The sequence below is a fragment of the Neodiprion pinetum genome, chromosome 6, assembly GCF_021155775.2.
Source record: "Neodiprion pinetum isolate iyNeoPine1 chromosome 6, iyNeoPine1.2, whole genome shotgun sequence".
NCBI classification, from domain to species: Eukaryota; Metazoa; Arthropoda; class Insecta; order Hymenoptera; family Diprionidae; genus Neodiprion; species Neodiprion pinetum.
This window is the reverse complement of record NC_060237.1, coordinates 25,913,921-25,929,437: the sequence shown is the minus strand read 5'-3', so window position 1 is coordinate 25,929,437 and position 15,517 is coordinate 25,913,921. Positions and strand designations below refer to the sequence as shown.

At 42.4% G+C, this 15,517-nt stretch overlaps 2 protein-coding genes across 7 annotated transcripts in view; one reads left to right on the top strand and one right to left on the bottom strand.

Annotated features, from left to right (window-relative positions):
* The window catches only part of LOC124220945 (neurotrimin-like), a 232,906-nt gene that overhangs the window by 199,514 nt on the left and 17,875 nt on the right, over nucleotides 1–15,517 (top strand). The window contains exon 1 of one of the 6 annotated variants that reach the window (XM_046630424.2): nucleotides 7,346–7,960. The exons of 1 other annotated variant lie outside the window; for it this stretch is intronic. In XM_046630424.2, the coding sequence (XP_046486380.1) occupies nucleotides 7,918–7,960 (43 nt within the window). In that variant the 5' untranslated portion in view covers nucleotides 7,346–7,917. Of the gene's footprint in view, nucleotides 1–7,345; nucleotides 7,961–7,989; nucleotides 8,013–9,194; nucleotides 9,553–10,310; nucleotides 10,436–13,496; nucleotides 13,811–15,517 lie in introns of those variants that run through there. 4 more of the 6 variants (XM_046630431.2, XM_046630432.2, XM_046630429.2 and 1 more) reach the window with 4 other exon arrangements.
* Nucleotides 10,036–11,005, bottom strand: LOC124220948 (uncharacterized). The gene is made up of 3 exons (XM_046630435.1): nucleotides 10,845–11,005; nucleotides 10,513–10,749; nucleotides 10,036–10,389 (listed from the first exon to the last, which is right to left on the bottom strand). The coding sequence occupies exons 1-3, from the start codon at nucleotides 10,948–10,950 to the stop codon at nucleotides 10,184–10,186; spliced, it is 549 nt and encodes a 182-aa protein (XP_046486391.1). The 5' UTR covers nucleotides 10,951–11,005; the 3' UTR covers nucleotides 10,036–10,183.

Sequence of the window (15,517 nt, the reverse complement as noted above, 5' to 3'; positions counted from 1 at the left end):
TGCGTTAAGTGCGTTAAGCGTTGTAATATCCTTCCTAATGCCCAATTACCATGCATTATTATCAAGCAGCGCGCATCGTCCCAACTTTAAAGGAGATGAAATTATTATTAAACCATCCTTCCAGCCTCGCGGTTCAAGTGTCGGGCTACGTAATAACTCGGCCATTGTTTTCCCCGGCGAAATACTCTATAAACATGCGGATAATTCTGCAGCGAGAAATTCGCGGAGGCAAATGCCGAATAGTCTGGAATCGGGCGATAATTAGCTCGGCATGCGCGGCCTTACATCGGCAACATCGCGGGAAACCGCGGCTCTACCATTACGTACTGACCTCCTCTCCATTTGACTCCTGTAACGGTGATATCGAAAATTTAAAGCTCGCAAGGCAGCTGCCGATCCTGAGGGAATATCATATGCGATCTAGATTGTGCGGTGCAACGTTGAGAGGCCAAGCGGAGTGTTCCGGGTGATCAAAGACCGTTACGTGTATAATATTCTATCAGGAATCCACCCCTGCATGCATGTATAACGTGACGGGATCGAAGCGTGATTTCAGCCGCGCGAAGCTTGTAGTTTATACTCTGTGTAGAGTGTTTAGAAAATTGTAAATTGAATAAACTTTCGGAGCCTATAGAAATACGTAGGCGACTTTGCTCGCCTCATTTTCCGAAATATACACCTTATAACCGTAGCGTTGCCCGCGTCACGTCCGCGTACAACACCGCTAGGCGAAGGCATAATATATTCACTTAAACTTACTTGAAAAGCACTTTGAACTTTTCTCATAAATTTGCGAGATTTTTTTAAATCCGTTGAAGTTCGCATTATATTACTGTTAACGCCTAGTCGCCCCGCTCTCTACCTCGCACACATCCTTCGTTAGCGTCACATTTTCCTCGTTAATACCTCCGACCTCTCGCCACTTCCACCGCTGTACAAGGGCCTTTCACCGAGCGCCTTATACTAGTTCGTTTAAATGATTAAACAAAGATTATCACGGAAATCCTAAAGCCGCACGTGGCTGCCACTTTGCGTGAAAAGCTTCCACGCTTCCCGCGCCCGCGCTCTAAGGAGTTATAGTTTATACATTTTCGCCGGAACACGTCCGTCGGCTCCTTTCAGTTCGCAGCTACCATTCCCATTCAAACTGCACGTCACTTGATCGGCTCTGAAGTACTACCCCAATCTCGGTAAAAGCTTTTTAGTTTTCGCCTCTTGTTTCAGCTCGTATTAAATTTTCACTTGATCCAAAACTCGCGTTTCTTATTCACCCGTGCTCATTTCACGATGTTACTAACTTCGCTAATCAAGGAATTCTCAATTATTAATAAATGTTTTTTTCACTTTATACACCACTTTACTTGCTGAACAACCTTATTTTTCAAAATTTCCAGCCGGTAGGTGGGTGGATGGGGCTTATTTTTCAGCCCAGTAATTATGCTCGATGCTTGCTCGGTGAATTTATTTTCTCGCAATAAGCAACCGGGCTTTCACAAAGGCACCTCAGCGTCGTGCAGACATGATAATTGACAAAAACTCGAGTATAGAGTCCCATTAAGTCCGCATAACAATATAATAATACGGCACTGAAGAGCATCAATTATCCGCCTCATTACCGTAAAATTTCGTAATTGTCCGTATGCGCGTCTATACAAACCCCTAATTTACCCTAGCCTATATTTACAATTCTCTCTTACGTTAGCCTTGTTAACAACTAACCGCATGATGAAATAATTATCAATTTTCTCACACACCCTCGTACATACGATTAGCACGATACAGATAAAGCGTGTATTATTTACCCTTCCACCTTGGGCATTGGCCCTGCAGGTTTTCATGATAACGAACGATGATCCGCGGGCCAAGCGAGCAGATCGACTTGGTTGGATCTTTGTACCACCGCAAAAGTCTTGTGTGCGGTAGGTGAAGTTTGCAAATGGCCCCGTAAAGTTGGTACGTTCTTTGGTATAATTATAAGTTATACTCTAAAACGTTAATAACAATACCGAGAAGCAATATGCGGTAAAATCTGCGAACCATTGTCCCGCAAACCGAATTCAACGCGATACATAATTTAACGTTTTCGATGAATAGCTCAATAGCTGCGGGGCCGGTGTTTACCCCGGTTATTCATCTAGGTCGATGTAATCTATTGTTCAACCCCGTGAAAGCGGCTCTAGAACAGAGCGGTTTTGCCCCCCCCCCCCCCCCCCCTCCTTTCCCACCCCCGCAGACTTCACCCAGCCATGCGCGGTGAATTCCTGTAACCTGTTCTCGAGTGGTAATTCCAGTTTCAAGTGCAAGGGTATATTATCATCGCGACGTCATGTGCAGGAAGATACGGGATTGCCCTGTGTCTGCGGCTTCTGCGGCTTTCGGGAAGTAAAACCAACGGGGAGCGACTGGTGTGAGTGAGTGAAACCTGCCCTGATTTTCGCCCTGAAGCTTTGGAAGCTTCAAAAACCTCTGAGTTTATTTTTAAATTACGTATCTCCATCAAACTTTGTAAAGGTGGATAAGCGAATGGCTTCAAGCGTACTTCCGCCGACGCTTTTTCGGAAACGATCATCCTCGACCTTCTTTCGAAGAATAATTCACTCCGGAACTTGCGTCTGGTGTACACGTACGAAAGTCGGTCTCAATTATATGCCAACAATTTCCGCGCTCGTTCGTGCCTAACCAATTATACCTATTTATCGTTCATCGTATATTTTTTCTTTTCTTTTATTATATTTGCTTTCTTTTATTAATTTTCTTCTCCCGATTTCGCGATTTGCTTTTCACACGAATACATTCTCCAACCACTGGATTGCACTGCGTTGATGTAATCAAAACCTGGAGTTGATCGGAGTTGAAAAGAGTTTTCTCAATTTCGGATGAAGTTTATACGTCGTGTTCAACTGGCATAAATTTCCAGCGAAATGATCGTCCTATAAGTCTGTGTATATAATTTTAACGTTACACTACATATTATACGCGGTGAATGAAAAATTGAAAAAACAACGAATTCATCTTTACGACGGTGTTTGATATAAATTAAGTTGCAATTAAATACGAGAGACGTAGTCCGAAGTGGCAAATTTCAAAGTGCTCAGCCACCTTAGGAACTAAATTCGGGAAGGAGGGAGACTCTATTGTCGCAAAACCAACGAGCAGTTTAATTTGAAATTGGTTTTCTCTCGCCTTCGACAATTTTTTTCCTTTCCTTCTTTTTCTTCTTCTACTGTTTTAGACTTCTTTTTCTCCCCTCATTCTCAGGCTATCTCTAATCTTTCCAATCGATTTAAGTTCAATCACATCTCCCTCCCCTCATTCTCTCCCTTTCACTCCGAATCTCTATCGGCTCCGTAGCTCCTCGCGTACACGTGCCTCCGTATATCGCCCCCTTGAAATTCGCGAAGAAATCAAGCGATTCTGTTTTTGTTATTCAGTCCAATTTTATTTCCGCTCACCGAATAGCCTAGGCAAACTGGCGGACCTCTGCGCTCGGTGAAAAGCATTCTGCAGTAGAGAATCAAATTCCTAACTTATCCGAATTTTCCCGAGGCCTAATTGGTTCACTTCGATAGAATCGCACAAGAGCTTCGCAAGCAGAGAACGTCAATAGTAAAAAGAATGATTCTCGATTACGGAATTCGTCGGTTAGTTTTATACCAACGACAAGACGACGCCTCGTTACAGTTGCTGGCGTTAATTCAATCGACCCCCGAGTTTTAGGCGTAATTTAAACGTTTTACGGAACGCATGCAGCGCGCGATCGCAAAGTGCAGGAAATAAACTCGTTAAATTCCCATTACTTAAAGCACGGCATCGACGACTCGGATTATAATTGAGTCAATACTTCACCCGGCAAGCTCTGCAGCTCCCATTATCTGCTTATGCCGATATATAAACAATAATTAGTTTTATACGAGTTTACCGTGCGAGAATGCGCTCCGGAGGAGCAGGAATAGGAGTCTTCGAGCGCGTAGTTATACGTACCTATAAGCGCCGCGATAACTTGGCTCGTTACATTTTGAATACGTACGTGATTGTAATTATATTCATTAGTTTTGCAATATTACAACATGCAGATATTCCCGGAGGCACGTGACATTCGCGAGTTCACGGATGCTGCGATAATTTCCTGTTATATTCTCGTTATGTACCAGCCATACACGTGTGTGGGTGTACGTACATATAATAGCGGGAATACGGCGATGGAAATTCTGCATCGATCGACAAGCCCATGAACGAAATTAACTCCTGCAATAGATATAGTTATGGCTAATATTATCAGAGGGGAAGCGATTGAAGACGGTAAAATTGATCGGAACAAGAAGCGCACACGGATGAAATGTAGAACGAAAAATCGTGATGCACAAGAAAAAAGTTGTCACGTATTTTTGACGTATTAAATATTGAACAAACCGTCAGCCGGGACGTTTCTGTCAAAAGAAGTTTCTTCGAGTCGCGCGCGTGAGGATAATTCACTTTGCTATATATACACACTTTTTTCAGCCCTTTGATATGTATTTTGTACAGCGTTTCGGTACCGGCAGTAATCAGTCCTACCGAGTTTCTGATACGGCACGAATTCTCCGCGGAGTGGTTTATCGGTTTATTAAATTTCGAATGCTAACAAGACGAGTTGTTATATATTACACAAGGTACTATTTAGAAATAAGATATCGCCGAAAAAGACGACGGTCTTAATGGTTGCCACTCGGAAATTTTACGCTACCGTTTTTATAAAACTTCCCCGGCATGATATTATCATAATTGTACAATGAAAATTCTGGCGAAGTTGAAGCTTCGGAAATAAGAATAAATACGTACGCAGCTATTCGGCTCCCTTCCTTTAACCGGATGGCTACGACAACCCTCCCCAGACATTTTTTCCCTCTAATATCTACCTTTTTCCATCATCTAGTCGGAAAAATCAGGGTGCGTTGTTGTTTTTTTCCGACTTTCTATTTTCTCTGTAGAAAATGCGGACCATACCGTAGCTTTTCAACTTCTTCCGATAAAAAAAAAATTCCGAGATATATAAATTTTTCAGATTACAACGAGGAAATACTGAGACACGATAAATTGTAGGTACCTTAATTCTAAGTAACCAGGCTAAGTACCATAATAACTATCCAAGATTTTTTAGAAACTAATCTCGCGAGCTGTTGGATGACACGGAAGTGTTTTCTCGGTGCATTGATCGAGTACGACTACGTTGAAGATTGTTTGCCAAAGTATAGAATCGCTTTAACGCGCAACGCTAACTCTGCAGACGTCCCAGGCAATTGCGATCTATATATTATATATACGATGAATTTGGGGATGCGAAATTGCAGCGTAAACACAGTTTCCCCAAGCGAGTAAAGCTTTTCTTCGACTAAAATTAGATCTGTTCCTTTTTGATTCGACATTGTTGTCGTGGATGAATTCCATGCAGCTAGGTTTTATCGCGATATGATACAAAGTTCGTCCTTATACGAGAACCGCTGTACGTCCTTTACCTTTAATTATACGCGTCGCAAATACACTGTGTAATATACGTACATGCCACACGGGGATCAAAGCAATTGTTCAGTTCGGTTTGCATTATGCAGGCGCGAAAATAGTGCTCTCCATGCCATTTCTGGGGAGAGGAAAGAGCGTCATTGTACGCCTGTCACAGCACCACGGTTACCCGCGGTGGAATCCAATTTACGCAAAAGTTTATCACGCCCTTTGCAATCATAACGTTACAATTTTCAAACAAAGTTCTGACGTGGTTTGTTGTCCGGTCCGACCAACGCTGACAATAATTCAACAGATCACGAGGGTGTGCGAGCATGTAGGAATAACCTGCGCCCTTTGTACTTCTGTACATGAAAACTTCTCAACTCCCCATTGAAATACGTAAACTTTAACATCAATACCTACCGCTCCATCTCGCTGCCACTTCGCTTGATTGAAAAGGGCCGAAATGGCGTGAAACGCGCTGAAAACCAAACAACTTTTGTTATTGGATGCTTAAGCATTTCGAATCTCTATCTAATTGTAAAAGGTATCCACCCCTCTCGCTGTGTGTGTGTTATGGTAAATTTTAATTCCATTTGCTGCGGTCACTTATAGCTATACGTATATGTGTGTATACGACTCGACGATTAATAATAATACCACTAACGTGTATGTACTACGTTGTACGAACTCTTCGTGCAGAGGTCAATTATCCACACCGAGTACGGAATTTCACCTCAGTCAAAGTTGGGGCAAAGGTGGTATAGGATGGATACTTTATGCGGTGGCGGTGTGTAGATTTCCTCGTGTCCGTGAGCAATTTTCGAGTCTAACGACAACGATAATCTATCTCAGGCGTCAGGCCGTCTTATATTGATTGAAGACGAAGTAGATACTCCTGGAGTAGGAAGAAGTGAAAAAAGCGGAAATCTGTCGAAATTTTATCCTATCGTACCTGTCCCCTCGAATTATACGTTACTGAATATAGAATTCATCGAGATGGGGCAAAATTGGGCTGGGGGACGATGAGAAAAACAACGAAAACGAGAGAGACGAAGTATTTCAAGAGCGAATCCCCTCGCAGAAAATACAAAAGGTGTTTTACCAGAAAGCATAGACTTGTATGGATATTAAGGTGTTTCAAAAGAAGATTGCATATTTTTTTTCTCACAAACAGGTTCAAAAGTTGCATATAAGTATAAAGATACGCCTGTTATAATTTCAGCTCTTAATATTAACAATAAGAGGTTGCGCATCCAATTTTTCTATTTTCCATGAGAATAACATGTGAAAAATCGTTTTTGCTCCTTCTGAATTTTATAACTGGCTAACGATGCGTTGTACAGAAGATGCACAGACATTTTTTTGTGGAGAATTGAACGCTCTTGAAAAAACGTATGTTGGTACAGGCGTGTTTTCGTACCTAAATGGAACTTTTGAAACTATTTGTGGGAAAAAAAAATTACTCCTTTTTTTCCGAAACATCCTAATGTATATTGTAATCAGGGATAAACACGCAGTGATACGACGAGGGCACGAAGCTTCTGATGTTCCAAATTACGCGCAGTCGCGCTGTCTTAGTTTATACTTTTCAAGTGTTTAGGTATATGTATGTGTATATATGATGCTTGATGACAGCGATAATAATAACGACAACGGTGATAATTACCAGGGATGATCGCCGGATGACGATATTAACGATGATAATAATACCGCGGGAGGAGCACCTACGGTTGTAATGATAATGACGATAATAATGATCGGTGGGTCTAGTCGTCGGATCGGAAGCATCCCGGCGAGCGTCGCGACGACTTGATCCCGGCGCCTGCGCCACCCCCGTAGGTAGCTCAGTTGTTCGCGGGACGTCGAGTGATGAAACTGTGCTCGCTCCCGTCCTTTCCGTTCACCCGACGATACGGCCTGAAAGTGTGCACGCGTATCGCGTGAAAGACAGATTAATCGGCGAGTCAGGTGAAATCGAGGAGGGAGGTGTTCGAGCAGATGACGCTGAATTTCAGCTGCGCTCTTTGATCCCGGAATTTTCCCCGGCTCGTAATTTCGGGAATTATTCTAACCCGCGTGAGAATAAAGACAATGATTGCAGTAATTTTTAATCAGAGTGTGAGAGGAGGAAGATCCGTGTGAAAAGAATTGAAAAAAAAAACAAACAATCGAGATAATCCTGTAACGGGCTGCAAGAGGCTAGAAGAGGGAGAGTAGAGGTGAAAGAATTCGCGTGGGAGTCGAAAAAATCTGCAGTGCTGCGGGAAAGGCGGAATAAAATCCAGATGACGCAAAGTCCGGTGGTGGTACAATTGAAGGGGAGATAAAATGTTAATTAAATAAACACGCTTACCGCTGGGATCCAGGTGGAGAGGGGGGCAGGGGAGCGGTAACGGAGCAAGGGGGAGAAACAAACTTCGGCATGTTATAGCCGAGATGGCGCGACGTTTTATTATTTTTCTCATTATTATTTCGAACGGTAAGTCCGTGGGAAGTTTGTAAAAACAAACATCATCCAATTAAGCCTGATCGTATGTACCCGGAATTGCGTAAGTTTGTTCCTTGCACGATCGGAAGGAAGGCAATCCGAAATGAAAGAGAACCGTTTGAACTAAATCAAATATAGTTGAAACTATAACCCAAGTTAGCCGCAGGCAAACTTGTAGGCGAACTCCTCTCGAGATCTAAAGTGTACTTGGTGAATCCTCGAAGCGCGAGTTGAAGATTATTGACACTCCCGTTCACAGAGTACTTACCTAGTTTCGTTCAATTAATATCGAGGCGAATCGCCAAAATTCCAGGAACGATCACGAAAGGAGGGCACGAAAGTAGCATCGAAAGTCTTTTCTAATATCTACTAATGTACGGTATGTCGCCTGTCTGATGGTATAAGGACGTATATTGTACGACCTTTCACCACGCGTAAAGGTAAAAAGTCGTACTTTTTCCCCTTTGTATTTACGCGAAAAACATGAGGATACATTCAGAAACGTTGAGATAAAAAAATGGATCAATTAACTGTAACAGGTCGCAAGTACCGTCGGTTATGCCTTTTCATCACGAAGCTTATGAAGAATAATCACGTTCGCTAATGGTGTAAGGTCGCATGGATCGTTTACGAAAAAATAATCAAAAATGACCGATGCAACCTTATACGATTTATAAATGTGATAAATGAAATATACACGGTATCAACCAAATATACGATCTTTTACCATTATTTATTTGTTCGGATAATTTTAGCGTAGACATGCGTTTTGAGTGCTTTTATAGCGAATAGCGTGAAAAAAATTGTACGCCCTTTTACCACTAAATTTGCCTTTTTCGCGCATACGCGATAAGGATACAATTAGACACGCGATATGATGAATTTACCACACTACACCAGAGCAAACAAAGTTATGCCGAAAGAAAATATGTTTGAGTCACATTTTATGAATCAACAAGGCAACTTATCTGCTGTGCAGGAACGTTCACTCGAATCAATTACCTAATTTACTTACACGTTTTGTTGAGAAAACTGGGCTTTATTTGCCAGGAAAAGAGAAAAATGTTTTTCAGTTTGGTCGAGTCTGTAATATAACATTACAGTTGAGTCGGCGAATCGATACGCAGATTGGACTCTGTGCATAAACAAATTGCGATTGGCTGCTGGTTTGATGTGAAATTATTTTTGACGGGGCGATGAATTGACCCCAGTAATGATGTGATATCTCAATATGTGCACGGGAATACGCATAAGTGAACGCATTACGGTGTAGATATATACAAATTGTAATCAAATCAAATCAAACCAAAGCCAATTACGTACCGACACAAAGCCAAGAGTCGAGCGATCCTATTTCCGCGAAAATCTCAACATCTTCACCGCTGACTGTGCACCGAGTCACCTTCAAGGCTGTCGGACGATAAAAGGCCCCTCATGTCTGTGATTGCGAATTATACCTTGGTGAAAACAGCGACACGGGCACTGACAATGCGATAAAAGCCAGATTCGAGGTGAGTGTGAGTATTTGCCGAGCATTGTGCAGAAGAGAGGGCGTTACGAGTAAACGAACAACGCGTTAAAAGGTAAAAGCGTGTGTGATACCGCTGAATGGGTGATCAGCGAAACAGAATCAATTACTCGAAATTAAAGACCGGTAATTATGGTGTGATAAATTTCACTCCTCGTCAGCATCGCCGGGAAAGATCATTGGCTGGATTCGCGCGTGCAATTATGGCTGCATTCCGGTGTTTTTTCGCAACTTGATTCCCGAACACTTGGATGAAATCAACCTACTGAATGCGTTCGATAGTAGAAACTAAACCGAGACAGATAACCTTTGTGAACTTTTCTACGAATTACATGTGATTAAATAAGAATTAGATTCGACTCGCTCAAAACAAAGTGATAACTGTTTTCGCTCTTATTTACCATTGGTTCTCGGTTCAATGTCGAATTCGGTAGATAATCTCGACCGCTGTGCCGTCGTGCATTTTTGATATATCGATGTTTCAAAGGTCAAGAGATCGTCTGGAGAACAACATGAGGATACACGTGGCGCAAGTTCGTCAATTAAACAGCGTAATTTTATTTAGAATATCAACGGTATTATTTTGCAACAATTATACGAGTTACACAATTATTGAAGAATCATATCTACTCGATAGCCAGGCCTAGAGGATTTCGAATTATGGCTGTTTTTCTCATAGTCGATACCTAGGGAATGTACTGCCCGGTCTTCGTTGGTTGCTGGTAATAGTTATTGTGCGGCGCTACTATTACCGTACGAATTTCGCAGACGTAAGGTTCCGACCAGAAGCACAGCCTGTTTTTCAGCCCTGTGCCACTTTTCTTCACGGCAACACAGTCCCCGATACCATAAGGCTGATTCGTTCCCCACGGTAGATAGAACAGACGTGCCTCTGGTAAATTGAATAGCACGGATCAGTTAATTTTTTCTGCAGGCTGGTAAGTTGCTCTCTACTTCAATTTCTCAACATGAAAATTTATTGCAAAACCATTCAGATGTACGGTGTGATACTCACGTGTGTCGGCAGTAACCCAGTTGTCGTTCTTTTTCTCAATACCGACCCACACGTTGGTGCTTGGATCCCTGATTCCATTTACGATTCCAACTTTTTCATGCGTGTCAATCACGGCGAGGCGACCTCCCTCGGCAATGCAAGCATCCTTTGCGTTACTCCAACTGAGTCCATCCTGATGTATTTTGTAGGCTGAACTTACGGTCGGATAGTGAACATAGCCCGCCGGTAAACTAATGGCTGAAATTAGATGTGAAGTTATAATTTTTATCCCCAGAGTCTTTTCCTGTTTCAATTTAAAATATTTTCAGTCTACTGAATTTGTTTCTACGTACTCGTTGTGACCGACGAGGAATGATACGGTCCCTGATAATTCGACGTCACCGAAACAACCAAAATGCAGACTAGCTGCAAAAACAGCATTCTAAGTGCCACGGACATTTTCGAAGTGAAACGTTTATCTCCTCGGAGGAAAACTAACTACGCGTAGCAGTTCTGCTTGACTTTATAGTAAACCAAGACGCTCACGTGATAACCCGCGTGACCTTCTCGAGCACATGCATATCGAAGATACTGCAACCAGTGATCATCCCGTATGAAATTTTCGGATCGGGAGCGGGAGAGAGAGATCGAGACGCAAGTGTGTTTTGAAGCAAAACTTATTGATTATAGGTTTGAAAGTTGAAAGAAAACCTTAAAAACTAAATAACAAAGAGGCGAGTCCCGCGTGGCGGTCGGACACGCCCCGTCCGATAGCATCGAGCCTTAATTCTAATTAACATCCGTGTGTCGTCAAGTGTGTGTGTGTGTAGGAGAACAAGGAACGGAGTGTGGGAGGGGAGTGCAGTTTTGGCACAATCAAGTTGATAAACGGAGCACGTGTGCTGAGCTTCGATAGGATGAGTGAAGTAGTAGTGGCTATCTCTCTCTCTCTCTCTCTCTCTCTCTCTTTCTCTCTCTCCTGCTCAGTGGCTGGTTTCGGAACTATGTACACTGCACGAAGGCTGGTGACTGACAATGAGTGAAAGCTCCTCGACTGTAGGAACGGGCGATGTTTGTGCATCAGTCGAAATTGTGGATTCTTTGTGTTCAACAATCAAATATTTTCGCCCGATGTTTTTCAATTTCGATTAATCGACTTACGATGATTTTCCTGAAACTTATATAAAAATATCACCCACGCCGACGACATCGAAACGGCACCGAAATCACGCAAAAATTCAACGCTTCAAGTTCTTTACTTTGCAAGTCGTTTTAATCGCTGTGGAGATCACCAGTCGTATAACAGCGTTTTCTGGGTATGATTGATGAAGAGTGACGGTAATTATTTTATTCCGCTGGTTATATAGCTGTAAAATTCTGAATATTTTTTGAAATGTTGATACATAGTTGGCGGAGACGTATAAACTAATTCGTGGTGGCTCTTCGCCGGGTAACACTATGATGTCACAAAAAATTCCTCATATAGAATGAAGAATTATTCTTTTATAGACCAGAGGAGACGCGATGATGACATTAAATATTAACAATTCTGTGATTTTCTTGCAGTAAACCTGGCACCCAAACTATCAATCTCCTTGCAACTTTCAAAGTGTTATTGTATAAATTTTTAATATTGATTGAAAATATATTGATGAAATAACGTATGAACTGGGAATTATCTAATTTAAAGAAAAAAATCGTTTACGAAATAATCAATGTTTCGATTGTTTTTGCAATGATCGATTTTAAACATCGATACTTTTCGAACATCGATGATTTAAAAATAAATTTTTATTTCCATCGTTTAACCTTGTCCAGTGAGGTCGGATATATTCGGGATTGCTGGACATATGGTGCTGCAACGTCGCAATACATACATGGAATCTCAATTGGACAAATAAAGTTAATCTTGTTTTCTGGTAGATAATATTCACCCTAATTAAACACGCGAGTTCTCCGAACGTTTTTGTCGTCGTGATTATTTCTGGAATTCTCACTTTAGCGCGGTTCATTACTAGTCCCGTTCATGCTAATGTTGCGATGCAATCGCTGCATTGAGTATTCGCGTACTCTAAGTGCATGCCCGTGGGTAAAGGATCAGTCTCTCTTGACTTTGTTAGCAGTTTGCAATAACGAGAAGTTTCCCGTTGATAACCGTGCAAAGAAGACGTGTCTGAGACAGCTCTCTCGACGAAGTTTTAATCATCGAACATGCCAACAAAAGACTATTACCTGCATGATGAGTTCATATAAACTAACGTTTCTTCCATACCAGTATTGTTATTTATAACCAAGCGAGTAAATTTCTTGGGGAGTTTTCTTCTTGCCGGAATTTCTTCAATGCCGTTCTGGATGTTCGGAGTGTTCTGTACGAGTTCACTTTCATAGTGATTATCGTTTCTCATAACTAACAATAAGTAATGCAACAGTCTAATCTTTTTCTTCGAACGGTCTTTATTTTTTCCTCACAGTTCGCAGAACATGATAATTAGTATTTGTATCTTGTTTGGTCTTTCTGTAATTTCGACGTAAACTGTATAAAGTGAGAGAATCTATGCTATGTCACCAAAACTGTGCGTGTATTCCTCACACAGTTGTATAATATGAATTTCATCACTACGCGTAGACACTCACTGAAAACAACGTAATTCCACTAATGGGTAAATTATTGTAGCAGGAAGAAAAAGGGAGTTTGATATAAATTGTACGTTTGAAAGGTGAATATTATGCGGAAGATATCAAGCTCAAACATGCATCGTTTATTTTCGTGTTTGGAACATTTTTTCTTCCATTGAATAAGGTCTTTAGGTTTGGTCAATTCTATAATCTAACATGACCGAGTTCCCAATTGGTCCGCCCGCGAAAATAAAGACTGACAATAAGTTGTTCCACTCCATACATAACATTACAGTTGAGTCGGCGAATCGATACGCAGATTGGACTCTGTGCATAAACAAATTGCGATTGGCTGCTGGTTTGATGTGAAATTATTTTTGACGGGGCGATGAATTGACCCCAGTAATGATGTGATATCTCAATATGTGCACGGGAATACGCATAAGTGAACGCATTACGGTGTAGATATATACAAATTGTAATCAAATCAAATCAAACCAAAGCCAATTACGTACCGACACAAAGCCAAGAGTCGAGCGATCCTATTTCCGCGAAAATCTCAACATCTTCACCGCTGACTGTGCACCGAGTCACCTTCAAGGCTGTCGGACGATAAAAGGCCCCTCATGTCTGTGATTGCGAATTATACCTTGGTGAAAACAGCGACACGGGCACTGACAATGCGATAAAAGCCAGATTCGAGGTGAGTGTGAGTATTTGCCGAGCATTGTGCAGAAGAGAGGGCGTTACGAAGGTGAACGTAACGCGTGCAGGTTGAAACGAACTATATAATGACTGAAATTAAACGGCCAAAATAATATTTACCTAACGAGGGTTAAACGCCACCTCGTTATCTTGGAATTAACATAAAGTTTGGCTAATCCTCACCAAGCATGACCCCACCTGGGCGAAGGTAACACGTCGTATCGCTATACATCTTATCAGGATGTTTGGAACGAGCTTTTTTTTCATTTTCCGAAGGGCTTTGTGTGTGCGCCAAAGTCACCGACCATTCGCATTCACCCGATTAGCGACACTCGGCAGCCACTCTGTCCGTGTATGGTATTACATTTACCTTTCGGTATGTACGGTCATTTTTATTCCCCTCATAAAAGTCAGCGTCCGGAGCTTGCACCGGTTCGATGGCGGGCACAATGAGGTTAATAGCTTTCCTTGGTAGTGACCGCGCGCTGAGCGGTGAATCGATTTTTAAAATTGAACAGAGGAAAAGTAGAGAGTCGGGTGAAAATAAAGATCGTTGTCAGCAGAGCTTTCAAGCCAATTAGCAGCTCTTCACTTGATGTTTTATCGCCATGCAAGCTAGTGGATTCTACCGCATGGTTCCAGACATTAGTATCGTATATGTACATACTATACATATGTATGTATGTATGTATGTACACAGACACACGTTAATTATTTTATGTTATACGAGCTGAGATGGAAGGTGTTTTTTGCACCCTCCTTCTACTCAACTGCAAGCCTCGCGTAAGGCTCAGCGAGTTTTCGCATGGGGTTTTAACGAGGGAACTTTTGCTCGCGGTATAGAGCTTTGGACTTGATAAATGATTTGCAAAACATCTGACAGGCGAACGGAAACGAGCTTTCGCCCCCCATGCGCAAGATGATATCGCGAATATGTAACGACTCGCGGATAGCTTCCGTATCCGGTGACTGTGAGGGAAAAATTGTTATTAACTGCAGCCGAAGTGAAAATTAAGTGTAAATAAAGTGCACAAGCAAGCACGTATTAAGTAAGAACGTTGCGTATATATACGGTTACGGATGAGACAACGAGGAACCCCCGGCTTAAACGGTGCATATATAATACTTTATAAGTTTAGTGCCGTGGATTCTACCATTCACAAAGTATTATAACGGCGGCTTTTCATCACCCCGGGGTTATGATTGATGAGGCAACCGCGATATTATTTTGAGTAGCTATGTAGGCAACCAGGCTGCTGCCGGGCAGACCAACAGCCCAACACGACCTCCATTGTCTGTCGGTTCTTCTGTATTCACCCTCGCCGTTGGTGGCTTTTGTGCTCAGTGCTCTGCTGCTAATGGAAAGCACTTTTCGAACGCAACATACCCGCCTATCTGCCACCCGCCGCCACCGATTCTGCGCCAGAATCCGCGGCCCTGCACGTCTCTTTTGCCTGTTTACCCTGCGCGACCGGGACGACTTGCAGACTAGGTGCGTAACAACGGCCACGTCCCTCCACCCTGTCCGTCTCTGCGTCATTATCTGTCTATCACTCTCCCACGCCCGTGGAGATCGGACGGAATCTTCCACTCGGTATAACCGGAAGTGCCTATATACCCTACCCGAGAGTATCTCGAACGTATGATTTACCGCCACTGAAGGGGACCGCGACTCGCTTCATTTCCGGAACAACCCCTGACTCGC